The 26760-nt window shown below is 45.0% G+C and overlaps 10 protein-coding genes across 10 annotated transcripts; 2 read left to right on the top strand and 8 right to left on the bottom strand.

The window, feature by feature from the left end:
- Positions 1–722: 722 nt before the first annotated feature.
- Positions 723–1099, bottom strand: TRIVIDRAFT_222876 (uncharacterized protein; the record flags this gene model as incomplete). Its single annotated transcript, XM_014100353.1, has 4 exons — positions 723–745; positions 825–900; positions 955–969; positions 1022–1099. The coding sequence occupies 4 exons, from the start codon at positions 1097–1099 to the stop codon at positions 723–725; spliced, it is 192 nt and encodes a 63-aa protein (XP_013955828.1).
- A 1001-nt stretch (positions 1100–2100) lies between these two features.
- On the top strand, positions 2101–3179 carry TRIVIDRAFT_52870 (uncharacterized protein; the record flags this gene model as incomplete). The annotated part of the gene is made up of 3 exons (XM_014100352.1): positions 2101–2202; positions 2263–2498; positions 2558–3179. 3 exons carry the CDS (start codon positions 2101–2103, stop codon positions 3177–3179), a joined length of 960 nt encoding a protein of 319 aa, XP_013955827.1.
- Positions 3180–4035: 856 nt separating this feature from the next.
- On the bottom strand, positions 4036–5759 carry TRIVIDRAFT_192034 (uncharacterized protein; the record flags this gene model as incomplete). Its single annotated transcript, XM_014100351.1, has 2 exons — positions 4036–5487; positions 5637–5759. 2 exons carry the CDS (start codon positions 5757–5759, stop codon positions 4036–4038), a joined length of 1575 nt encoding a protein of 524 aa, XP_013955826.1.
- Positions 5760–7537: 1778 nt separating this feature from the next.
- TRIVIDRAFT_59868 (uncharacterized protein) lies at positions 7538–9325 on the bottom strand (the record flags this gene model as incomplete). Its single annotated transcript, XM_014100350.1, has 2 exons — positions 7538–7987; positions 8030–9325. The coding sequence occupies 2 exons, from the start codon at positions 9323–9325 to the stop codon at positions 7538–7540; spliced, it is 1746 nt and encodes a 581-aa protein (XP_013955825.1).
- Positions 9326–11661: 2336 nt separating this feature from the next.
- On the bottom strand, positions 11662–12658 carry TRIVIDRAFT_83739 (uncharacterized protein; the record flags this gene model as incomplete). The annotated part of the gene is made up of 4 exons (XM_014100349.1): positions 11662–12071; positions 12200–12266; positions 12333–12407; positions 12460–12658. The coding sequence occupies 4 exons, from the start codon at positions 12629–12631 to the stop codon at positions 11810–11812; spliced, it is 576 nt and encodes a 191-aa protein (XP_013955824.1).
- Positions 12659–13475: 817 nt separating this feature from the next.
- On the bottom strand, positions 13476–14280 carry TRIVIDRAFT_52839 (uncharacterized protein; the record flags this gene model as incomplete). The annotated part of the gene is made up of 3 exons (XM_014100348.1): positions 13476–13685; positions 13738–14177; positions 14238–14280. The coding sequence occupies 3 exons, from the start codon at positions 14278–14280 to the stop codon at positions 13476–13478; spliced, it is 693 nt and encodes a 230-aa protein (XP_013955823.1).
- Positions 14281–14820: 540 nt separating this feature from the next.
- On the bottom strand, positions 14821–19482 carry TVC13 (glycoside hydrolase family 18 protein; the record flags this gene model as incomplete). Its single annotated transcript, XM_014100359.1, has 5 exons — positions 14821–16688; positions 16746–17012; positions 17087–17191; positions 17317–17455; positions 17527–19482. 5 exons carry the CDS (start codon positions 19480–19482, stop codon positions 14821–14823), a joined length of 4335 nt encoding a protein of 1444 aa, XP_013955834.1.
- A 692-nt stretch (positions 19483–20174) lies between these two features.
- On the top strand, positions 20175–21745 carry TRIVIDRAFT_222871 (uncharacterized protein; the record flags this gene model as incomplete). Its single annotated transcript, XM_014100347.1, has 7 exons — positions 20175–20198; positions 20304–20514; positions 20580–20720; positions 20783–21301; positions 21357–21488; positions 21561–21584; positions 21669–21745. 7 exons carry the CDS (start codon positions 20175–20177, stop codon positions 21743–21745), a joined length of 1128 nt encoding a protein of 375 aa, XP_013955822.1.
- A 26-nt stretch (positions 21746–21771) lies between these two features.
- On the bottom strand, positions 21772–23403 carry TRIVIDRAFT_91314 (uncharacterized protein; the record flags this gene model as incomplete). The annotated part of the gene is made up of 2 exons (XM_014100346.1): positions 21772–22742; positions 22806–23403. 2 exons carry the CDS (start codon positions 23234–23236, stop codon positions 21920–21922), a joined length of 1254 nt encoding a protein of 417 aa, XP_013955821.1.
- A 432-nt stretch (positions 23404–23835) lies between these two features.
- On the bottom strand, positions 23836–26192 carry TRIVIDRAFT_192029 (uncharacterized protein; the record flags this gene model as incomplete). The annotated part of the gene is made up of 2 exons (XM_014100345.1): positions 23836–24774; positions 26184–26192. 2 exons carry the CDS (start codon positions 26190–26192, stop codon positions 23836–23838), a joined length of 948 nt encoding a protein of 315 aa, XP_013955820.1.
- Between the last annotated feature and the right edge of the window lie 568 nt (positions 26193–26760).

Genomic DNA, 26760 nt, shown 5'->3' with positions numbered 1-26760 from the left:
ACCAGGAGTTATGCGTGTTTTCAATGCTTCATCACAGGGTGTGTAGAACGAGAAAAGACAAGGACAGCCCTTATGCCTAAATTGAAAAAGTGATCCTGAAAAGAATACTGCAAGGCATTATTAAAGAGCTTCAATGCTACTGATCTGACGATGAAATCATAGTTCTCTTTTTACTGGTGTTGGAAACAAAACGGCAATGGAGGTCCAATTTTTGACCCCCAACACTGGGGCAGGCGCACTTCGCACAATCATCTCCGATGGTCCTGACCGACTTCCGACATCTCTTGCATGGGTTACTTTTACCTAAGATGAAAGTAATGCCGAAATCGTCAGCCGGTATATGGTGGCATTCGCTTAATTACGGGGATTGTGCAGTCGGGAATAAGTCACACCTTCTAGATTCCCTAGCGAAGCGTGAATAGACATTGGTTGAGGGATGTGTAATAATAGATCATATACTGTGCTTGGGGCTTCATAGAATCATATGATTCAACCAAAATCTTTGGCGTCGAGGCTAATTACTATGGCAAACCTACAGACCTTCCGCCAATGGAGTATCAAATGTTGGTTATGGCAAAGTATCAGCAAATATATCATTTGAGTGATCACAAGAGTTTGTACTAAGCATAATCATGGCACTACAAATGTATGGCATTTTCCAAAACCCATTAACCAAGCCATTCTACTCCACATTCATCTTCCTCCAGATCCACGTCGCAATTTCAAAGCCGAATGATACCCTTTACTATAAGAGGAGGGATCGTCAGTATGGTATAAAATTGCATCAGCATTTATCCTTACAGGGCAGTTGCATCCGCAAATACCGCAACAAGTTGGGGCATCGAAAGTTCCACATCCAATGTTGGAGTTGTAGCAGTTGTCGGCGTCGTGAAGGTCGCCCTGGAGTGGCTAATTAGATAGTTGTCTACTCCCCAGTCTGAATATTCAACTTACATCACAGACAGTGAACTATTCATTCTTGTTAGTAACAATAAGATATTCGACAGATCCTGTCACTTACGCAGTCGCAGTCGGCAGGTGTGAGAGCTGCGGTAAAGGTCACGCCCATGAGGACTGTGAGAAGAACACGGATCTGCATGTTTATAGAGGGAGTTTTGTATATTGAGGCTTCAGTAGTTTGTACAATGAAATGAGATGTTGATATTTACTTCTGCGGTCGGCGACGACTCTTTTATAGATCTCAACATAATCTTCAAGTGGATCTACCGGAGTTTTTGGATTACCGCCGGTAAGACTATCTATCCGAAGTGAAGTTGGTTGAAGTATGAGAAATTGCGCAGCGTTGTATCTGGCAGGTGAACATGATTGGTCATTTGATTCAACTCTCTTCACGAATATATGATGAACAATTACTGGAGATATTATATAAACATTGGAGAAGATATGCACATTATTTCTAAGAGAAACAAGGCTGTATATTATTAAACTATTAATCTTCAGGCTAGAGAATGATAAAATGGGTCATAAGTATCCTCATAAACTAAATAAGAATATATATCAACAGAGAAAAAATATAAGTAAAATGTTAAGCCGCCTGTGGCCAACGATAGAGCACGTACGGTTGCAACTCCAATATACCGATCAGGCACCATCAAAGGTAGATGACAATTTTACAACAAACACCCGAGCGTTTGACATGCAGTATAACTTATCGTGACCAGTTACGGGACTACTATCGGTATTATAAATACCTTGTCTAAAGAAACCTGAGTAATAAGTTCCCACTAGTAACATCTGGGACGGGTGGTACCTGATGCGTTTGGCACGTGCCTCTTGATAAAACTAAATTAATTCGTTGCAAAGTGCCAAGATATCTCCGTCTTGTGTTTGGATACCAGACCCGGGCTTAGGACACTCCGCCTGGCGGTGTCTACAGTGATTGGCCACGCCTCAGCCACAGGAGTCTTACCGCGCGGCATTATATAAGCTGTACAACATACAAAGCCGTAGGTTGCCATATATATGTATTCAGGTCTAGAAGCTCAGCTCGAAAGTTCCTACCAAAGCACAACGGCGTCGAAATATAATTAAGTCAACCTATTTCCTCCTACCACAACTGTGAAGATATCATCTTTCGCCATGGTTAAAGTTGCTGTAGCAGGCGGCACCGGTGGCCTTGGGCGAACCATTGTGGAGGCGCTCACAAACTCCGACCACGAGACCGTCGTTTTGACACGAGAGGTACGCACAACCATTTTTTTATTTATTCATAGCAGCAAACTTACGCTTCATGCCAATTAGCAAAACTTACAAAGCACGACTATTGCTGGAGCAACCTTGGTAGCCATCGACTACACTAATGTAGAGGCTATCGTTCGGACACTCAACGATCACCAAATCCACACAGTGATCTCAACCATCGTAATCAAAGGCTTAGAGCAATCCGAAGCTCAAATAAATCTTATTCGCGCAGCCGATGCCGCACCGTCTGTAAAGAGGTTTACCCCCAGTGAATTCGGTACCCCCCGACTTGAAGCGTAAGTTCCTCTTTCCCAGGTCTGGCCTTGTTATCTTGCTCAACAGTCGTTTGGACTAGATCGACCAAAGCAGGTGCTGCCGTCCCCACCGGTTACAAAGATGCTGCAATCGCAGAGCTCGAGAAATCCCACCTCGAGTATACTCTCTTCTCTCATGGCGTGTTCATGGATTACTATGGGATGCCCAAAATCCAATCCTACTTGATGCCATGGGTATTCGCTATCGACATCGCTCACAAGGTGGCGGGTATCCCGGGGTCTGGCAATGTGCCTGCTGTTTACACATATTCTGGAGACGTAGCCAAGTTTGTCGTGGCTGCCATAGGCCTTCCCGATGGAACATGGCATAAGCATAGTACGATGGTTGGTGATCGCCGAACTCTGAATGAGGTCCTTGGTATAGCAGAATCTATTCGTGGAAGCTTTAAGGTTCAATACGATACCATGCAGAAACTTCAGCAAGGGCAGATAACTGAGCTACCGTCCCATGTGCGCTTGTATTCGCAAACTGCGAAAGAGTCACTCCAACAGCGTTTCGCTGGATTCGGTATCGGGATGGAGGCCGGGGCGTTCGACTTCAGCGTTCCAGCAAATGGCGTATCGTTAAATGACCTATTTCCAGATATTCCCGTGAAATCTGTGGAAGACATCATTACGGAAGGCTGGGCGGAAAATGCCTAAAATGCAGCTGCTTAAACAGAGTCGAATTTTGCTCTTGCATCTTACTGGAATTCTCCGCCATATGAGTAGAATACTTAGAAGTTCTGTTTATATTATTACGAAGGGCCAAATAAATCAAATTCACTCGAGTAAGAGATGTAATTTACGTTAATTTAGAAGAACAAAATTATTTCCGATGTGATCTCGCTTGGCTTCAGCGCGACTTGGATTAAATATGGATACTTGGGTGGCCGCTTTACGACGGAATTCGACTAGAAGATTGATAGAGCGGCATGGCGCAGAGCCATTCGAGGCCACGATGTCATCATAAAGCCGCGCGGAGTTGAATACGGAAACGGTACCACCGGAGAGAAGCATGATAGGCATGGCGCTGAGGACTGTGATTGGACGCAAGTTGGTTACAGCAGGCTGAGAAAGGTGGTCCCCCGATTCCGTTAGTGTTAGTAGGGTGAGGTACATTTTAACAATATCAACCTTCATAAAGCGGCCTGGTCTCTAAGTCCAATTTAGTATGTAATTTTATGGTTATCTTGCTCGAATAGGAAGAATTGCTTATTTAGGCTAGTATTAATGTGCGCAGTTACAGCAGGTTATCAGTTGGTTTAAGGAGAGGAATAAAAAAAGGATACAAGCGACTGCGAATACAAGTAGTAATGGACTGACTTAGACCCGCCGGACTCGGTCCGTCGCCGAAGTCCCAGGTCACACTGTCTTCCCAAAAGCCTTTTCAAAAGAGGTACATCAGCGCCATGACGGCATGTTAACAGCTGATCGTATTAGTATAAACTGCTAATTCCGGTCAGAGCTATCCAAAGGGATTATGAAGGCAGCAAATCAACGCAGCATACCCGCGCCATCACAGCGTCAATGGAAACCTCTGGCGCAGCCGTCCCCCGAACTTATATATCAACGCTGGGATGGGAATTAACGCCAAGGCAATGAAACCTAACAGTGAAGTTCCCCAGCCGACACCCAGCGATTCGTACATTTGAGGTCCAGCAAGGGGAAGGAAAGCGGCGACTATGCAACGCAAAACGGAGAAGGCAGCTAGGCCGCTTGCAGAATGTTGAGGGTAAGCATCGATTATGTATGCCTGGGCGGGAAGCCAAATTCCAACGATGGCAATACCAAAAGGGACGATTCCAATAATCGGAACAATCCAGTGTACAGCTTGGTCTGCACTCCATCCGTACCAGAAAAATGAAACAGGTAAAATGAAAGCAAAAAAAATACAGTCTGCTAAACGCATCTCAGGCTCAAAAACTCCATGATTAGCCTTAGTCATGCGTACAACAGTTTTGTCTGACAGCACGGCAAAGATGCCAAGCCCTACTGCATACCCAATAAGCATCGTTAAATAGACTAAGCCAGTGATGCCGATAGACCAACCATAGCTGCCCTGAAATACCGCCGGAATGGTATTGAAAAGAAGGTATAGGCAACCATAAGCAAACGCGATGTATAAGGAGATGCTAAATATAATGGCTGAACGGAAAAGCATTTTCATCGGCCTCACAAATCCGTCAAGAAGAATCTGCCAGGTAGGCAGAAATGGGGTGTCTGGGTTATCGTAGCAGCTGCGAAGTTGTGGGCGGTTGAGCTCCTGTCGTAATTTCTGTGTCTTGCGCCGGATAAGCACTTGATGGTTTGTTTCACGATTGATGGCCGTTGAGATGAGAACTATAATTGTTGCCGGAATGAAGGTTATCCAGTTCACCCAACGCCACCCGATAGTCTCAGAGACAAACCCTCCTATCAATGGGGCACATGACGGTCCAAAAAGAGGGCCAAGCATCCATACTGCCATGGCTCGCCCTCTTTCACTGACTGGAAAGAGGTCACTAATAACGGCGCCGCCAATTGTCTGGCAGGCCGATCCTCCAATTCCGGCCATAAAGCGGAAAAAAATAAGTGTGTCTAAAGTAGGGGCTAAGGCACAGCCGATAAGCCATAGACAAAACCAGAGGTTTGAGATCAACAGAACAATATTGCGGCCGTAGATTTCGGATAGCGGCGAGAGAAATAGAGGTCCAACAGCATATCCAAGGAGGAAGATGCTAACAGGCATCGCCCCTTTGGTAGTGCTGGAAACTTCCAGATCCTTCTCAATGAAGATGATTGCCGGAGCCAGAATAGAAGAGGCAAATGGTGACATGAAGGTAATCATTGAGAGGAGACAGACTATTAGCCACTTTTGGCTGTTTTTGAAATTGAGGGGCATGGCCGGGTCATCCTCGCTCTCCCAGCCAACTATATCTTTGTCCAAATCTGAAGTCAGGATTATGGGAGATGGCGGTTTCTCCTCTGTCTTGTTTTGAGGTGGTTTGGTTAGGAGGCCTTGGTCAGGAGCGCCCCCACTCATTTCCATGGGCCCTTCTATTTTGCTGTCTCTCATGGTATGCTGTTCATCAATAGCTGTTAGTATCCGAAATCACAGCGCCTGAAATGGGTGCTTACGCCTTGAGTCTCAACGTCGAGGATCTGATCTTCTAGCTCGCCAGCCACGTTGCTTTTTCTAGTTCCATGCTTCTCACTAGAAACGGTAGAATGTTCATCCTCGAGAATTGTTCCGTCCCCCATCATGGCACCAAAGCCCGTATCGTAGATAAGTCTTATTTTGAATTCAGTATTTGTGTGTGTGTGGTGTTTGGAGGTAGACAAAACTGCATGACAGATTCAGGTACCTAAATTTACCATCATACTAGCAGGAGGAGGCATCTTTATGTTGGAGTCGTGGATAAGGAAGGTTTATGGTGCAGGGTTACTTCAGGCCGTAAATATCTTTTCGCCCTAGGCTCTGAACCAAGTTTGTCAGCACCCGCGCGGCCATGGCGTAGACAAAATAGGGGGGTTTTACCTTACGAATGAACACAGCCTAGGTGAATCCGCAAAAAGGTGATCAAGGGTCCACAGAATGATCCTGCTCAGCGTGCTAGCACTGGGTTGTTGTTGCTATTAGCCCGGTAGCACATTTGGCCTCCAAGAATTTGTATTGGAACGTCGTGGACATGAGTTAGGCTGCTCTCATTTGTCTCAGTGAATCACTTATCTGTGATAGTGAACTCGTCCCTTGTCCCTGTTTATTTACACTTCAAATGACTCTCTTGTAGGGGAATTCCTAAGGGGCAAAACACTTTGAGATAACTTTAATTAAACTTGATGTATTCACTCGCAAGTGCCACTCTCTAACTCCAATTGGTGCCAACATGCGTCGGCCTACAAGCGTTGAGCCGTTGGCTAGGAATTGCTTCCACATAACAACCACTGAAGGGAAATAATTTTGGATCTAAATCAACAACTTATTATTATACAATACTAGGATTTTCTAAATCTGCAAGTTTACTTAAGTTAGCAAGACTATGAAGTCTTAAACGCCGACTACACCGTCGGCAAGCCAAGGTCGTAGTACTCTCAGAGTATACCCAGCAACCTCCTAAACGCTCGGTTTTAGGCTTTCTTTTATAGTCCGAATGGCCAAAATTAACTAGCTTTCATTCCTCTGCATTAGAATCAGTGGATGTAGAGTAATTATCTACATATTGTGTATTTTGATAGGAAGAAAATAAGTAACAATTACTTAGCTACCTATTTCAAAGTAGTGCCATTAGCAGCGTTTGATATACTTTCTGTATATAGCCCTTTAACTGAATATATCAAGTGAGACAACAGACAGTATAGGTCGATACTGAGCATTTCATTTTTTATCTAGTAGACTAAGAATTGGGTCAATGGTAAGTAAACAGCTCCCTTGCAACAGGTTCTTATGCATACTCTTAATAAAAGAACTGCAGTTCTGTATAATTTTATATCAATTTGCCTATGGCAAAGGGAACTATTGCAAACTTAACACCAGTGTTTAGAAAATGCAATAACTATTGCTAATTACTTACAAACTCTTATTTACAGGCCGGATTTACCCGTTACACCACCACTCTTTCGTATCAGGGATAAGTTTCTGATATCTGTGCTCCGTACTCCCAAGACACTAACACAAGGTTACGCCTTGTGGGGTTGATCCGATCCACCGTAGCGTCGGCGGTGAAGCCGCTGATTGGCCGTTGGGTGCCATAGCAGAAATTGCGTTATAATATCCCGTAGTATAGGATCGCGCAAGTCCAAGTCAGTGGCTAGACATCCTTCATTTCGAACTACAGTCGAAGGTGGCAGAGGCAAAATTGGCTAGCCGGTTGCCAATAATAGGCCAGTGGTTTTCCCTTTTGCCGGCGATTCCGGTATCTATTGCGACAGTAAGGGAGTTCGTATTATAGGTTGCCAAAGGCTTTGCTATACTTTTAGTGGTTTCTATTATATAAATTCCAATAAATATATAAAGAATAGGCCAACAATACGTCAGCTTCTTATATCAGCAACACACTATATCCTAGAACATTCATACATTTTGTTACATCCCAAGATTCATCAATTTCAGCCCGCATCGACCATACGGTTTCCATGACTAACAAAGCTTCCTTCATAGTCCCAAACATCTCCAAAGGCCCCAGCCGACGCACTAATGCTCTATAAATGGCCTCATCTTCAGGCAGGGACAAGCAGCCAGATATGCACATTGGCCATGCCAATGCCCGTATACCAGGCCCTTTTGGAACCTGACAAAGTAGGTCCGTTGCCTTCGCAACTGACCAACGAATTTCTTGGTTGGAAGGCTGCCACCCCAATATGACTACGTTCAAGTAGCTCAGCGTAGCAAGCAACCATACCATTTCGTGCTTGGACTGCTCGCTCGCATTTGCGTCAGGCCCAGGATCGACAAGTTGGAGTGTGGCGACATCCCGAGCAATGTATTGCCGCTGGCAGTGACTCTCCAGAGACTGAATGCCTGCTTTAATTACATCCGATAGGACTTTACCACGAGACTCAAGTTCGCTGACCTGCAATGAACTGCTCCTCTTTTGAATGCGCTTCCAATCTTCCAGAGATGCTACATCACTTAGGACCTGCACAATCCAGTTTCGTAATCCAAAGAACTCGTCAAAGCACAGATAGCCAGCTTGAATTGCCTCAAAGCTCTTCTCATAAGATAGGCATTCTGGGACAATATCTGCATGGTAACTGGCAAGTTGTGGCGCATTGCCCAAGGTGACACTCGATAAGATGTCGATGTATAGAATTGTGGCTGTAAAGAATCGCAGCGCCGCTTGGTTTGTGGTCCACGGTCGCCTTAACCCAAACTCCGGAGGCGGCCATTTGTGGGTATGGGTATACAAGCTGTTCAGTGTCTTGTTCCACTCCTTTGGATCGGGGAGAATCCGCAAGAAAACTGCAATGGCTGCATTGAGATGCAACTTCCAATTGTCCTTGTTAGATGTCGCCACTTCAAAAAGAAGCATTTGAAGAATGCTCTGCATAACCACAAGCCCTTTCTTCATGTCAAAGCCTGGAGCGTTGGTGTTGATATAATTTACTTCCTTGTGCAACTCTTTGAGACCAAGCTCTATCTGGCTCTCAAATTTGTGTATCATTTGCATTGTGCATTCATCGTGGGCTTTATCGCCATTGTTAAGAACAATAGCATAGAACGAAGTTGACAAGGAAACCGCGCTATGGTACACAGCTTTATTGGTGTGCAATATTTCCAATATCCACCCTCGGCCGCCCGCGAGAATCGATGGTCGGTAATGCGGAAAGAGGTATGGGAAGACATAATCGAGGTATATCATAAGCAGATGTAACTCTTTATCAGCCCCCCCTTGACCGATTGGCGTCTTGTTTTGCATAGGCGAATCCTGCAGCACCAAGCTACTATCGTTGCTAAATTCAGAGGTGAAGCCAACGCCGTGGTGTCCAAGAGAAGGATCGAAGTCTGTACGTGTATCTGTTTTATCTATGGCGTCCGTAGCAAAAGACTCCGTATCGATATTGCCAAGATTGTTGGCCTCGGTCTGACGTATCTCGAGATGCTTGCGCTCACGCTTCTGGGAGGCGGAACGCTTTACCTGTGCTTTTATCTCTTCCATCATTTTCGTCTGCCTCACCCCACCGTCCATCCATGGTGGTTTTTCCTCTTCGTAATAACATGTAATATTTAGTGCTTGGCAAGTGTCACAGACGGGGCGATTTTCGGCGCACTTCTTGCGTCGGACTCGGCAGGTCCAACACCCGTCAAACGAGCGGAGCTTGCTGTACATGGGCTGCTAGGGGGATGTAAAAAGAGCTGAACTGAGAGTGGAAGCAATTGCTCGGGGAACAAAGCTCTTGACATTGCGTTATCACTTAATAATATTGTCGAGGTGTAGTAAGCGATGGGGAACGCCTATATATCATACAAATACGGATTTTCATTTGCCCGGAGGGAAGGCTGGGTTCATGTTGATAGGTTATGCATTCGATCAATTTAGTACGTAACACATTACGCCCCGCACACTCTCTTTCTTCTGTTTTCTTGATAGGATAACTTAAAGTTTCCAGTGTTTAATCTCATTAACTAAAACAGAGCTTATTCGTTATTTTGATAGGAAGGAAAAGTCGGATCATTGAACAGTTGAAGGTTGTTGATTTATTCTACCTAAGCTATTGGGCTCTGCGAGCTATGGCTGCTGACTAAAGCCCTGATGGCTGAGCCCCTCAGCTGTCCCCACCTACCTGGTGTCATTGATGATACTACGAGTATGGTGTCTGTAACAATGTAATGTACATAGCTTGTTGTCGTCTTTGTTTCAACTTCTGGCTACAACATATGGCCAGTCATGCTCTTAATTGCATCATTGTCGCTGCCGATGCTGCGTTACCACTGCCAACTGCGTGGGATGGATACTATTATTGGCGTTTGCCACTTGCTGTCATGATCAGCCGTATGGGGACGGATAGTCTGATAGCTTCGTTCGGTAGGTGAACGGATTTGAGCTTCTCTCGTCTCGCTATCATCTGAATGATGGGCAGGGCAGTGGGTTTTCAAGTGACATGGCGTGTGCAAACCCGCTGGTGGTTTTATATGAGACTTCTACTCTTTGGTACATGAATCGTCAAAGCCATCTTGGTATCAACCAACCTACCTAACCAGGTAGCTTTCACGTTCTGTACAATATCATGCGTAGACCATTCAGGTCTCGCAATGATCCAGGGATGCAGTAGTCTCATTTACAGTGAAGATATAGCGCAGATTCAGAGCAACAGGCCGATATAACATGGGCCTTATCAGAGCGACAAATATCAGTTGTAAAAGAATACAACTTTAAAGGCTGGCACAAAGATGTTCTCCAATTTGACAGGAACGGTGGCGGCATTGCGTAGAGGAGATAGCCGATGACTCGTCAATTAGTTATGGCAGATGCATCTTCCCTCGTCGTCTGGTCTAACCTAGCGCCGAGCTGGCTGATCAGCAGGTTCCTTCCAATACTTCATCATTGGTGTTAATTCGGCCCCTGTCTTTGAGTGATTACATAGAGGGTAGATTAGTCGTATGAATCATGTAACCGGAACGCGATGAAACTACCTGTAGTAAGCTTTGAGTTTGGGATGGTCAAGGTTATAAGGAGTAGTACCTTAGGCATGTATGATTTACTTGGTTAGCGCCGAAAGTAGCTTGGGACATTGGATCGCTCGGTACTCTGCTGAGGACAGTGATATAGTGGTCATCACTGCCTCACAATGTATCCAAGAGGTCGGGGTAGCTATTAGAGAGACGGTCGCAACGTGTCGCAGAAAGACACCAGTCGTTAAGACCACTAGTGGAGCTCCGAGGCGGTCGGATCAAGGAAAGTGACAAATGGTTGGGATCACTACTGTAGAGATGGTCGCAATGTGTTGAGGAAAGAGAGCAAACGACCAGGATTTGTTTATATAGGGTGTCATAATGGTCGAAAAGTCATCAACAACCAGCGGATGGATCTTCCTCAGTCACCATGACCAACCTAGAGCACGGCTGGTAAATCGCCCCTAAGTTGCTCACCGATATCTTCGATGATTGATATCAGTTTCCAACTCCACCGCCGAATATGCTTGTATGGCAGGGAGATCAATCATGCGAGTCTTGATATGCGGCAAATGTACGAGAGATTGATGAGGTTTGCTTGATGAGGCATTGCGCCAAGATAAGCTATGGCTAATTTGGCGATATTCCGTCTTGCGCAGTTAATAGCATCGAACCCCAGTGGTTCGTGTTACCGGTTATGGTCCAACGGATGTCATCTGTGCTTGCTCACACTTCGACGATATTGGAAATGATGCTATCCCTTGGGTCATCAACCCCGAAGGCTGTGGCCCCAACGTCAACCATGGTAAGTATTGTCTTGTTATGTAGACTGTGGATTCTAAGGCGCAAAAGGCCAAATCGTTGCTGCTGCTCAGGCCTTATGTGCAGGTCATGAATTAGCAGTGCCTAGTCACCCCTTGGTATAAAGAATTGGTTAACTGCCGTGGAATTTGCTATAAGACGAGATTGAGTGATGGGATGGAAACTTATTTGTAGGATGGTTGAAAAGAGAGATACACGACCCGTCAATCTTTGTGCTGAGCAAATATATATGCGCATTCTCAAATAGCTTCGTGTATTGTGGAATTGTAATCGAATTACAAGCTCCATGTAGAATGATTGGTTCTATCAAAACGAAGTCGATAACACAGTTTTGTATCTTTCATAAGAGAGTTCGGGTCTCTAAACTACATCTCACTCATCAATCCAAGGGAGCAGGAGCCGCTTCAGGATCTTTGGCCAGCAATGCCTCAACTTCCGCGCCCCTCCGTCGCCTCTCATCGAGGGAAACTTCGCCATCTGGCGCAGTAGACCAGCCAAGACGCAATTCGGGATACTGAAGTGGAACTTCATCACTTTTACGTGGCAATCCGTCTACGTAGATGGGCCACGGCGTACCCAACCAAGCATTCCGACGTTCGTGGTCTCGGCGTTGTTCTGAGGTGAGTGGATGAACAAGGATGCTATTACATGGCTTATTAGAACAGGGGCAATTATATAGTCTGAGCCATCAAAGTGGCATTTAGAGCAAGGCGGGCCATGGAGGCTTGCGCCTTACATATGCAACTCAGAAAATGGCAGACTCTCGTACCTCAAATTTCCTCGATTTGTTGCCAAGTAGAAAAAGACATCAGAGAACGAAGTGTCTGGAACCCAAACTTCACTCGAGAATTAGTCATGGTTCTTCTAGGATCATTGATGAGTCGTAACTAATCTAGACTCACTCTCATACGACCCAGCAGGATGCGGTCCGATTGGCTCCTTATTGACCCTATGCAGAGGAACAGCGACGAAGGCACCTACATGATGATGGTCAGTCAACAGCCGATGTAATCTTAGGGGCTTGCATACCATCGCGACGAAGCCTTAGCACAGCGTCACGGAGTGCAAGTGCTGCGGCAGTTTCGGTAGGTGATTGTAGCAAGAAGTAGATATGAAAGTGCCATTCCCTTGTCCGACTCTCCACAACGGTCTGCAAATCATCTTGGGGGCGTAGCGCCGTAGCAATAGTGACCTGTGTCATGGCGAAAACAGCTTTCCTTGATGCTTGAGTAGATTGCCCTGTCACGCGTCAATGAATGAGCGAAAGTTATCAGATGAAAGTCGAGGTTTTCTGCCCTAGTGAAGCGGTAAGCACGCCATTCCACATCATCATTAACGCTACGGAGCATTCCGATGCGGGGATCGGCGACCTCTGGGTTTTGGCTTACGGCGTGCCGTATGCGCTAATGAAACCTGATGTTTCTAGCAGCCTGAAATGCGTTCCTTTGTTGATTGGCGGTGTCCAGGATTTACTAACAGTTTCCGACTTTCATGTAAGGAAGATTACAGATCTTGAGTAGTTCCAATGAGTTACCAACAGAACCTAATGCAACCAGATACCTAGTAGTATCACGATACATTTATGAAACCGCACGCATCCATATTGTACTGGCTCAACTACGAAATGAAACGACGCATGAAATGCTTTGGATAAAAGCGGTACACACAATATACTATACGTACAGGTGGGAAAGGAAAGTCTGTGGATATTTCGGTGGCCAATTGCTGCAACTTGAGCAAGGAAGATGCTGACTGGCTGTAAATGCTCAGAAACTTCTACCTAGGAGAGCTGGTTAGATAGTTTAGTGTTCAATAGTCACCGCAGCATGGCTAGCAGTGGCTTTAACATGTGATAAAGCCGAGCAATTCCGAGATTTCATAGTTGCCTTTTCAAAGTCCAAGCTACTCATGCCAGCCTTATTGAATGGTACACGCATGCCGTCACAATCGTGTCGGATCTGCAAAATGTATAATTATCAATGCAGTCATCAATTTGTATCATTTGTTCCTGCTTAACAATGGTTACATATCTCACAATGCTGAATCTATGCCTTCAACTTTGCGAGACGAGCCTTGGTGCCTGCTACAACCTTTTCCTCGTTCCAGATTCCATTCACACTAGGGTGCTCTATCACTGCAGTGGTCCATTTATAAAAGTTGGGGGTTCTGGTAGGCAGGTCTTTGATCAAACTCTCTGGCCCAACGCCATTCTTTGGCAGAGACAGCAATCGCAGAACGAAAGGCCCGGTGAGCACCTACTGCGAGGATTAGTACTGTCATATTTCTCACCAATTTTTGATAGCATACCTCAGCTTGCGTCAATGTCTTACTTCCTCCAAAGAATGGGGCCGCATCACTCAACAGCGGCTCAACCTCCTTCTCAAGTTGCTTCACAAACTCTCCTGAGGCCTCTTCGGCCTCCCCCTCCGTCTTGGCAAAAAGCGCTTTGTGATAGTGGCCATTTGCCTTGCTGAAAAATGTATCGACAAAGAAGTATATCCTGGCGCGGGCAAGAGCCGCCTCAGGGGTGCCTCCGTTCGGGATCAGGTGTGATGGATAGGCATCCGCCAGAAACTGAGCGACAATGGCAGACTCTGTAATTATCTGGCCGTTGTATGACAGACTAGGAACGAGGCCTCGAGGATTCACGTCCAAGTACTCTGCCGTACGAGGAACGCTCAAGTCAATGATTTCCTCTTCAAATGGGAGTTTCAGCTCGGCCAATGCAATATGAGCACGGTGGGCCCCTGTGGTATCATTGATGTTAGTGCTATTTCACAGCTTTACCTAATCAATTAATTACGCACAAGGGCAGCCGTGGTTGGTATACAGCTTGATAGTGGCGGTCATGATATTGACGATGCCGAATAAAGTGTCTGGTGAAGACGTGATTTGCTGGGGAAAATTACTATACTGGACAACACAAGAGCAAAAAAGATGGGAGGAGTAGCCGTCTATATACACCAAGGCAACTAATACGCCATCAGCAAGAATTAATACGCGATCAACAAGCATCCTGATGCAACTCCGCAATTTATGGGATGATTGATAATACTCGCAAATACCTCGCACACCACTAGCTATGTGATAGGGCACGTCAGATAAGGCGTCATGCATTGGCATTTCTACTGTTTAGCTCCGAGATAAAGGCATTGTGCATTTTCTACTCTTCATTTTGTATCCCGTCGCCTCGTAATGGGTCACAGAGTTTCTTCTTTACCACATGTTGCCGTCAAGCAGGATACTGGCTGGCGTTCATCAAGCATCTGGGTTGGGGCTTTAGTTCATTTGTGTGGAGATTCAGAAACAAGGAGTATACGCTTGGACATTAGCGTTGAAATAGTATCAAACGCGGATATTGTGCCTAGAAACTCCGCACGGAGTACACTTTCAGCCGAAAGCGAAAATACAGTCTATGTCCGGACCACCTGCGGAGGCTATCGCCCTCTCTACGCACCCTTCCTTTATAATCAGCGGTAGGTTAAAGCGGCACTCGCGCGTCCCGTCTTTTCTCTTGAACCATTCCCATCCAGTCATTGCACCGCAGCCTTTGATTTCGCTCTGCAGATTTTTACCTTCATCGTCCCAGACCCAACTGCCTGTCATGTCAATGATGTCTAATCGCCACATGAGCGGGGGGTAAAGCGCAATCCCGCATGTGACTTCTGGCGTTTGAGTAGGCTCTGAAGAGGCTTCTTCTGAAGGAGTCGAGGTAATTTCCGAGGTGGTTGATATTTCCAAGGTGGTTGTTGTGGGCGATTCGAGCAAAGAGAAAAACTCGTCTTCATCTTTACCGATAGAGGCTAAAAGATCTTTATCCTTCATCAGTTTCATGCCTTCATACTCTATGATCTTTGCGATATACGTTGGATCTGGCTCTTCTGTTGATGATTTTATAGTTGTCGTGAAAGTCATGTCGGTAACTTCGCAATCAACCACATTCTCGCATCGAGTTCGAGTAGTAGTCGACCAGGAAGTGGTTGGTTTCGTCTGCACTTGTGTGCTACTGATGAATTCTGTGCAATCTCTACCCGTTTGCAAAGTTGTGCAGGCCTTTGCTGTTGGTTGCCGACCCGGAGGACAACCAATCAGGCCGCATGGCGCGTTGCAGGAGAGATCCCAAAAGGGACAATCCGGGAGTTTCGGACATCCAAAGAGGCAAGTCGGCCTTGGGAGTCTCACTGGAGTGCCTTTTGGACGGGGAAGAGGCTTGATGGTAACCCTTTCGCATTGTGCGCCGGAGCACTTGGACCGAGGGAAACAGCCTTTACCTCTGCACTCCCCGGAGTTGCAGTTTCCGGAGCCCTTCTTCGAGCAACCGCCCCCCTTTTCACACGCTTCTCCTTCACAAATACCTCCTTGCTGACAATGGAAACCGACGCAATTTCCTCCGCGGATGCATTTCTTACCTTTGCATTTTCCGGCGGACACACACGATTCCCCGTAACAATCTCCTCCCTGCAAGCACTTGTCATTATCACAGTCTTGGCCTTTGGTACACGAGTTATCTTTGCAGTCAACAACACCTGGAGGTGTAGGAGCATTGATAATTGGGTGCTCGTCATCATCTGGGAGCTCAGTAGGAGCTGGTGGCTTTGGAGTGAGAATCGACGGAATTTTGTAGCTGACAGTTGGGAGCCAGGTAATAGGCAGTAAGAATCCAATTCCGTGGTCAGATGAACTGGTACTAGTCATTTGTGGAAGTCCTATAATTGACACAGAAGGTTCTTTTAAAGCATTTCCTCCAGTAGCTTTTCCTACTCCTGTGACAGTCCAACCGGTAGGTATGCCGATTGTAACGGGATTGGGCGTTATCCGGGGAGTGGGATTATACGTGAGCATTTGTCCGGAACTAAATGTACTGATGTGTGATTCATTAAAGGTAAATGGCTGATAGCTGACCTCTGAGATGGAGAAGGACGCAGATACTACCGTCGTGCTTAACGAGGTTCCCAATTGTAGAGTAATTGTCGTATATGCTGTAAGGGTTACTGCAGTCGGGAGAGGTGATGGTTGGAGAATATTCGTGCATCCTGCGACTGCTTCAATAGACGGGTTGAGCCAATCCCATATCATGTTATCAAAAACTTGTATGCAAGAGGCATTATTATACTGTCCATGCGGGCCGACGGTGTCTGCCACGTTAAATTCTTGCAAGTCAACTGCCCAGTCGACTGATCCGCCAAAGTTTAGCTTCTTCCATTTGTCACGGCGGATTTCCTTTGTTTTATCGGACATGTAGGCCACCCACTCAACGTCTGTACTGCATTAGTATCTACAATGTCTGCAGAGACCTCAAGTATGGGCAATCTTACCATTGTATACCAGATAATCTGAGGCTGTGTCCTTGTCGAACCATGTCCTTTTCGACTTCGATGACTTGGAAATAATCTCGCTGATCTCGGCATTAGAAAGGTATCCGCTAGCGTTTGTACATCTTCCCTTTGCGGCATTAGATTGACCATTGGCGCCTGTAAATGTGCAGTCTGGCCCTGTGCATCCCGCATTGGACATTCGAAAAGATCGTCCATAACTGGATTCTCCCACGAAAACCTTGTTGGCATTTACACCAGCTTTGGTGACTGATTCCAATATAAATTAGCAATACTGCTCCATATTTTTGATGAGAAAGTCAATAGGGTAACTGAAGACCCACTCATAGAAAGCGCCAAAACAACCTCCGTCTGGTTAATATGGCTTCTCAAACAATTTCCGCTTGGGCACCCGGACATGGCCCATCCATTTCCAACATCCCATTGGCCTATAATACACGTTAGTCGGTGAGCGAATATCTCGATCTGGGAAAGCGATGTTTACCATGAAGATCATACGCCATGTATACAATGTAATCCACGACTTGGGACATTTCTTGGATAGGAAAAGGACGCAAATACCAATATGACGCAGGAACCGCAATAGAAAGAGAGTACCTGGCCGGCAACGCTTTCCGCAAGGCACGAAGTGTGTTAAGATAGTTGGGACCATCACTTGGTAGACCTTTTGGAATACCAGGGATATCAGGTGCCTAGATTTGTATCATAATGTAAGCATATTGTGACTAAAGCAACAAGTGACAGATTGTTAGATTTGACTCACGCCGGGGTACTCCCAATCGAAGTCAATGCCATCGACGTTGGCTTCTTTTGCAAAAGAAACAACATTTGATATGAAGCGATCTCGGCTCTCGGGAGACATAGCTTTTCGGAGTACTTCATATGACTCAACTCCCGTAGAAATTCCCCAGCCGCCAAATGAAACAATCTTTTTGACATCTTTCAATCCCATAAACCCATACCACTGGCCGTATGTATCATTAATGGATACCGACATATCGCTTTTGACGTCTCCAAACGCCCAATGCATATGAGTGTATTTTTGCGTGTTTGACATCTCTGATCTCATGTGCGAGCAAGAGCGCTCCCAGTTGAATGCCTCGTAATAGCCGACGCGTTTGAATCCGTTAGAGGGAGGTTTATCATTGTTCACAATGTCGGTGCCACAATTTGAGATGCATCCATTGGCACGGGGAGGTGCAGTTCCAGGGTTTCCCGTTGGTCCGTCTGCTTTTGTGCAAAAGAGGGAATCAATTCCACATTGACCCCAAATATTACAACAAGAGTTAAGAGGGCATGGATTGAGCTTAGCCAGAGTGGAAGCATCTTTGACTTGCCCTGGGTTGACGGTACCGGGTTTTTGAGGGCCGCAGACGGCGTTGCTGATGGGAGCTGGCATCGGCGGCGAGCCTTTGCTCAGACAAACCTTGAGACCCACAGTCAAGTTCGGGCAGCCCCTCCATCCCCAAGTTATCTTGTTGTTGAAGCCTTCAATATCTTTTGGTGTAAGATTCCAAGGGGCACCGATGGTCGAACACTCGTCATTTGCCTTTATAGTGTAAGTATAGCAGCCTCCGTTGTCTTCAGGGAGTGGTTTGCTTGAGCCGGATGAACAACATATATTCTTCTCTGCTTGAAGTTTCCTGCAAAAGTCGTTTCCATCCCCTTTGACATCGTTATACTTGAGAAAATTGGCGACCGAAATCTTGCATGTTTTTGCTATCGAAGCGCACGTATCACCAACAGCGATCTTATGCATGGTGCAATATTTCCCATTTACCTGTGCATCGAGATGCTCGGCCATGTTTGTGACTCTACCCAGATCTTTGGATCCAGAGTTCACATTCTCAACACCCTGGGCCACAGAGTTTAAAGCGGCTGGTAGAGGCACTTGGTGAATGGTGAGATCTCGGTAGGTAGATCCGTCGTCTGCTATGTTAGGCTTGCTGGCACACTCTCCCTGATTCCAAGATAATAACGCAGATTGAACGTAGTCAATATCAGCCTCTAATGACACTGCCACACCGGCTGTATGATCCATGTCACTTTCATGGCCACATATCTGTGTTAGCATACTAGATGTAGCATAGCCGGGATATTTGTACTGATCAAACAAATGGTCAATCATGGGTGGGACAGTAGCTGAAGCCAATGATCTTCCGGCGTAAATGCCCACAACTGAACCGTCAAAGTAGCCAAGCATAACATCGCTCTCTTTGCTACAGCCGGTAGTGGCAACGATAGATTGTGCATAATCCTTCATCTTGTTGAACAGAATGATCAAACCTTCTCTGGGTTTAGTAGTGGGTTTGTCAACATCCCGCGAAACATGTAGTTGGACCTTGGTTTGAACAAAAGAGTCGCGGCAGGCATCCAATTCTCTTTTCGCAGCGTCTGATTTATGGTGAGACTTTTTGTTTGACGTGGAAGTCGTACAAGCACGAATTAGAACGGACTTTTTCTTGTCGTTGATTGGCGTATGGATTGCTAGATCGAAAAGCATGGGGCGGTCACATTGTGAAAGTCTTTCAAATGAAGAATAAACACTCCAATCTTCAGGTGATTCGTCTAAACAAGGGACTGGGCAGCGATTGAACTGGGATTGAAAAGCTGTTGCATCGTAGTCATCCGACGAAACATGCTCTGGCGTGCTTGCTGCTACTGCTGTGATAGTCCACGCAAGCAGCCACGTAATAGTCCAGAGACTTATCCAAGGCATATTTGCCTGAGAGAGAAAGTATATAATAATCCAGATGATTCAACTTGCAATGTGAATTAATAATAGATTAGTGTAATATGTGTGATATAAAGCCACTTTACCGCAGTGCTAAGATGTTGACGGTTCTGCAATCAAGGGTTAATCATAACGTTATAACTCTCCTCATGAAATTTTTTAATAGTTATTATCAAATCATTAAACAATGGAACATACCGTTGTTACGTGAAATGTAACGTTCCCTTGAGGAGAACTTGTTGGTTGTTGGGCTTGACTTCCGGTGACAACTTGTTAATGTTTGAGAGTATTGACGTTATGGCGATATGTCACTATTGAAAAGAGCGTTGGTTCTTGCTCTATATATTTTATTTGCTTAATTTTACAGACGCAACATAGTGTTAGTGCCTTTGTGTTATCTTGGCACTAGATCGTAATCCTCACAACACCTCCTATATCGGCTGGATTCACGTTCTCGATTTACTTAAATTGTGTTTTCTTATTTTCAAATCATAGAAACCAACTTCGTCAATTATCATTTGTTCTCTTTCTATTTACAGCCATGAGACGGTCAGCTCTTTTCCTCTTTCGATTATTTGCACTTTCAGCCCTTACACTCAACACTTTCTCTCTGCCAACTGATCATCCAACTGCAAATATTACAGCTCCTCGAAAAGTAAACTCAAGAGCTAAACAGGATGCCTTTCAAAACTGTCAAGATGGTAGAATCGCACCCTACATTGAGCAGGCTTTTGAAGATGCGGAGCTCATAGTGAGAAATAACACCATCTATGAGGTTCTGGGGCCATTGCTGACCTCTAGCCTAGCTTGGAAACGCATTCGAAATGATGGACCTGCTTATTCCGCTTTTTAGCGGCGACGGTTCCGGTCTTCTTAGACCTGAAAAGGCTACCAAGCAAGGCCGAACTTTTGACGAAGACAATGTGTTCTCTACATATAGCTTTTTGATTCGAAGACTCTACCTCCCTAATAATCCACACTGGAATAGAGGAAATATGGACGCCATGTTGCATACGCGTAGCAAGTGTACCTTGATGGAACATATTTACTTGCACGAATTCTAACTTTCTTTACTGTCGCAGCCATGCTATTCACCATGAAGTACACGATCCAGCAATATTTGCTTGGGGCTCATATTGCTGATCACCCGAAATTACAAATGTATTGCAATGAAGCAGAGTACATGTCCGAATACAATGACCGTGGCACACGATATATTGACGGTTCGATGACCCCCAATTTCTTTCTCCTATTGGACATCATTCATGTTTAATTGACCAATTAGATTATCCCCAAGCTGCAAACCGTAAGCTCCCCAAGATCCGAAAATGGCGTTATACTAATCGGTTGAATGCAAAAGCCTACCAAGGAATCTATTTCGTATCACGAGCAGTGGGATCCCATTCCACTCGCACAGGCCATATATGGGTTGGAGTGACAGACATCTGCGAAGAATATCGCGGACAAACTCACCGAAATATAGGGTCGCTCGTTATTCCAACTTCGGACATATATGCGTACGTAGAGAACCCATCGCGCGAGAATCTTGACGAAACCTTGACTTTTTGCCCTTCGCGGTCCGACCAATGGATCACTGCCGAGTCGAATTCAGTAATGGACGGCCTGGAGTTTCGCCGGCTACATGTTCCAACAAATTCGCAACCCAATGAATATCAAAAAGCGGCCTTGGACAAATTGATATATCAGAAATCCGATATAGGTTGGCTGGGGCAGTTTCTGGTGACAACCCTGATCCACGAGTTATCACATGCAGAAGCATTTACACCCAAAGGAATTCAACAAAGTAAGCTTGCATTGAGATACCGAAGGCGATCTGGGCTAATCAACCTGTGAAAAAGAGGACATTGAATGTTTAGCCTCTGGAGAACCTGTTATTACATCGGGGAGTATTGAATGTCTCTATAATGTCGCCAAGGGCACTGATGGCTTAGACCCGGATACCCACACTCCACAGGGCCACTTGGATGCCGGTAAGACTCGCACACTGCCATTTGATTCACTGGTGGTTGCTTTTATGCTAATAACACCTGGAATCATTATAGAAGCATTGACTCTATTCGCTATGTGTAAGTTACGTTTCTTCCCGTCCTTTCGCCTAAACACATCTCCAGGATTCGAGATAAGCTAATCAACATCGGCTCTCTCTACAGCATTATGGGTGAACTCGGCAACTTGGTGGAAATCGTATGAAGCAAGACGCAGACAGAAAGATCCTCCGCCACAATAAGGAATTTGAGGTACACTGTAAGCTTTCTGTGTTAAAATCGATTGCCAAGCTTGGTTCTATGCATATCATGTGAACCGTTATCCAAAATTCATGGACAACCTGCTATGCATCAAAGTGTAACTGTTCTATATGCAATAATTAGACTGAACCTTCGATTCCAAATGCCATGACTAATTAAAATGTGAACACGTTCTTGATTCTCCTGGCCACTTCTCTCCTCAAGGCACGATATTCGGCCACCGTTCTCGACACAGCATCTTTGTTCTCGTTGGCGCGCCGTAGAAGATAAAAAATGCAATCGCCAATTGTGCCCCAAGTAAGACATTTGTATACGTCGCTCACCACGAGCCCTTGGCTTTGCATATCCTCCTTGTTTCGCTGAAGGAGTGTAAAACTTACTTCATCTGCCATTCCAAGTAGCTGACCGTATTGAACTTGAATTCGCGGTAGTCCAGCCTTTGTCCGATCTTGTTGCAGTTCTTGAGCTTTCAGAGTACTAGTACGATTATGAGTCGCCAAAAATAGATGCAGTCTTGGAGAGCTGAAAGATTCGTCTTGCCCCCAACCAGCAAATTGTCCTTGGATGAGACTTTCTGCAATGAGATCATACGAAGCATCCGTCTCTGCCTTGGTATCGTGGATAAGATGGCGAGGCTCTGTGCTCATGTACGCACCCCGAACTAGCTTTATGCCTATTGTAAAGCCGTCTTTCTTCGCGTAGTCCAAGTGATCAAGTAAAGTTACTGAAGTTGACTTCAGGTAAGCTTGATAAGTGTTAAATACTATTGCCACATCACCCCGATTGTAGCGGCGCATCAGATCGAGGGCGACTTTATTAATTCCGGTCTGAACATGATGCTGCTCCGCATCTAAGAAAATGTTTACATTTCGGCTGATAGCTTCACCACAGAGATCTGCCAATGCACTCTCCATCTGAGTCGGAAGTGGATTGCCCAAAGAGAGTGCTGTTGTTACCGCCGCGCCAGCCCCAGTCAACCTATTCTCCTGTTGGTCATTAAACGGACACAGCCAAACTGTAAAAGAAAAGGAAAAGACCCACTTTAATGCTATAAAATCTCCCTCGCCAATCATTCGGACTGTTTGCAAAACGCCTTGGTGCCATGCTTCAATCTCGGTATCAACTTTTTGTGATTCGGGGTCGAGTTGGCTGTTATCACCAGAAGATCTTCCTGGACCCTCTTTTGCATAGGTAAGGATTACACCGCAAAATCCCATGTTTTTTATGTTTTGTATCGTAGCTTTGACCTCGCTCGCATTTTCCCCGGCACAGAAGTGGTTGTAAAGTACATTCTTCAAGATGCTATGTAGCAATGGGTTCCTCTCAACATTAAACAGGGGGGCTCGGGGTTTGGACAGGAAGTTCAACGTGGCTAATCCTGGAGCCAGAAGCATCGGGTGGCTAGTGATTCCGGCTACCAATAGCGACCGCAGAAGCATCCTAGTTGGGAGGAGAGAATGTGGCGGTAACATCGTCTCTCCCTCTTCTCCCCCTCAATTGAGCCAAAGGATATGAAGCTGTCTCTCTGTTGCCGGCCACTAATTTCGGTGGTTGGAGCGCCGCTCTCTTGAGCTTGGATTTAAATGGATCTGATCCTCTGTTAGAAAAGTATCTTCATAGTCATATGTTTCGGTCTGCTTGTTGTCGTAATGCGATTGATTCGACTCTGGAGATTTTCCCCTCCTCTTATTCAGCCTAGACATTGGGGTTATTACCCCTCCCACACATCTGCTTAGTCACCAAACCCAGTTCGTACCAATATCGCCATTCCATTTCATTGCCGGCTGATAACATCAACTTTGCATCTTGAGATGAAGAAAATTCAGGTCTGATCCTATTATTTATAGTACCACGTAAAAGCCATCAGTTAAATGATTCTCACAGTCTCTCAGATTCACGTTCCATGTTCTCGCAAAATGCAGAGCTATGTGGGAAAACAAACCTGGATCTGCATTGGAGTGACCGCCAAGGTGCCATTGGGCACAATGAATCGAGCCATGAAAAAGATGACTATAATTCTTCTACGTAGATAATCCTAATAGGTTATATATATCATATATGGAACATCGATTCAAAATTTCATGGTAGAGAATGCCTCTTTTGTCCCAATAAGACCTGTAGAAATCCCCAAGTCGCTTCGACTTAAGACGCCGTCATTTTGTGATCTGGTAACCTTAGCCCACCAAAAGAATTGCATCATGATTCCAATCTCCTCAGCCCAACCTGGCCATATTTTGTTGAAATCTTCCGGCTGAAGCTCAATGTACTCTGCTGGCTTCCCTTGAGCTTCTGCCCATAACTGCAGCATTTCACCACATGTAATATTCTCCGTGTGGGCTAGCACATGCTTTCTAGGTAGAGTTTTATTGGGTTGGTCAATTATAGCTTTTATGAAAATGCCAACATTGTTCTTTGCATCACCAATAGGCCGGAGAGGTGTATCTGCCGGGTATCCATTGAGTTGAACGTATTTGCCCGCTGATGGAACAGAAATTGGGGTGTGAGTCTGCCAGTAGAAATTTGCCGCATAGTAGCCGATGATAACAAATGTAGTCTTTGCAAATAATTCTTGTTGTGATTGAATATACCGGTCAGCGACATTCTTACTTGCGAAATGAGGAACTAAATACTTCCCTGAGCTCTGCGTTTTAGCGTCAGGTAAAGTTGACCATATGTAGTGTTCCAGGGTTGGCGTTGCTGCAGCTGCTTTTGCGAGATTGAAAGCTTGAGAGGACTCGATTTCCATCGCTTTCAAGGATCCTTCTTTGGCAAATAGTCCAAAAAAATCCGTCACACCAAATATGATTGATGAGCCTTGGAAAGCCGCCGTTAAGGACGAAACATCATTCGTGGTGGCTTGGACAACTTCCACTCCCCTAGCCACAAGATCTTTGGCTGACTGGCTTTGGCAGTTTCGTGTGACAGCACGAATACGGTATTTATCATCTTTAACAAGAATATCGATGACTGAGCCGCCTTGGATGCCTGTAGCACCGACTACAGTGACAATCTTTTTTGCCATGACTTGCGTCGCCATTCTTTCCAAGCTTAATAGGATCAAAAAAGGTTCATATCAGAAACCTAACAAATTGTACATTATAGTTGAGATTTATTGATGTTAAAAAGAGAGAGATCAACTATTTATATGCCGAGATCACCAGTTACCATTACTTTTTGTACCCTCACGATCGCTACATCAAAGATTAATAATCTATCTTGTTTAATAATCTTGGGTTCGAAGTACCAGATATTTAGCTCATAAAAAAAAGAGTAGCAGGTAATAGAGTCAATTATCAAGTTATTGCAGCCGTTGTAATAAGATAAGCCGAAATCACTGCATAATGCTTAAACTATACTAGGCGTTAGACAGCCGGATTTTGTAGCCATTCGCGGAAAGGTGTATATTTCGCCCCGCTGGGACCCATTGCATCTTGTGGGAATTTATGAGATGCTTCGGCAGTTGAACATTAATTCCATATCCGTAGAAATATTTCATATTTACTGATACCATAAACACGTTTCAAACGGTTTGCCATTCGGTCAATAATACCTTGCCAATATGGATCCAACACTGTGATAAGACGACGGACGTATAGCACACAGGCGGGACGTATGGATGAGAGTATATGAAATAATAAAGAGCCGTTGCTGGGACAGCACTACGATCGATCCATTTCATATCGTGTATAGGCTCGTAATATCTAAATTCTTTTGGGTCATACACCAATACTAAGATTGGTGTTTTTGGTTAGCTAATTGCAGATATTACCCTAAACTAAATCCACATAATATGTAAAGCAACAATGTAGCGACCGATTTACAACACTTATATTACAGCATAATGATGGCAACGTTACTTAATATTTCATATGTTCACCTGATTATGAATCATAGCATTAATGCAAAGATAATTAATGTAGATTGAACGAGTTGCTATTACTAAGTTATGGATGTTAAAAGATAATCGTTGACCTTTGATAAAGCGAGGGATGAATAGTTTTCAACGTATTTTTCGATAAGTGGTAATTTGCTGCCTCCAATCATACGCATGGACAACAGGAACGTTCTTCATAATATATCACATCATTAGTAATAGAGCATGAATGTATCCTGTTCAAAGGCTTATTAGATGGCGAATTTAATCTATGAGATAATTATAAAACATAAACCGCACTTGAGATCTCAAAATCTTTGAAGTGCATGGAGGAGGCCACAACACCAGGATCACCAGAGCTTGGGAATACAGTAGATGTATCGGTGACTTAGTGTCTTCTCAGTACTTCGATGATATAACTACTCGATATATATGATACTCTTTCTCGGTAGGTGGGCACAGAAAGGCAATTTAAGCTCAAATATACTCTCAAATAAGTACCCTATGCGAAAGAAACAAACCAAAAGGGAAAGAGAAAAAAAGACCTTAGTCATTGTGCATTAGATATACGCCTTATTGCTATATTGGACAACATGGGGAGGGTAGGTGCATCGGGGTGTGGCTATCATTTGTCTAATCCTGCCAGCCAGGCCCACTCCCTCCGGCCATGGCCCACTTACCTCGATGAATGCTGGTGTTTGAAATTGATTGAGGTCCGTATGTTTCCGTATTATAGTTGCTGTAGTCCGGGGTGATATTATTACAGATGCGACCCTTGATCCTTCAAAGTGTTTCTCGACAAAGCGCTGCAAGTCAATTTTGCAATAAATGAGAAAAAATACCATTAAGGCAATGGGTACATACGAATCAAATTATAAATGAAGGAGGTCAATGTATGGACGCAATCTAGACACTGAACTGGTAACAGCGATCATTGGGCTCCGCCTTTCCCTTTTCCCAACTCTGCTGGAAAAGATCAGGCGCCTTGGTTTCACATAGAATTACCAGTCTCGGGCGTAAGAATTTGTATTTAGGATTCTTGACTTGTTTTAACATTGTCTCAGTGCATTATTAACTAGCCCCGCTATTCAGACTGAACTGTGAATGAAAAAGATCAAGTGG

The sequence above is a fragment of the Trichoderma virens genome (genome assembly GCF_000170995.1).
Source record: "Trichoderma virens Gv29-8 chromosome Unknown TRIVIscaffold_68, whole genome shotgun sequence".
In the NCBI taxonomy this organism is placed as follows: Eukaryota; Fungi; Ascomycota; class Sordariomycetes; order Hypocreales; family Hypocreaceae; genus Trichoderma; species Trichoderma virens.
The sequence above is the reverse complement of the archived record's forward strand: the minus strand, read 5'-3'. Positions and strand labels throughout refer to the sequence as shown.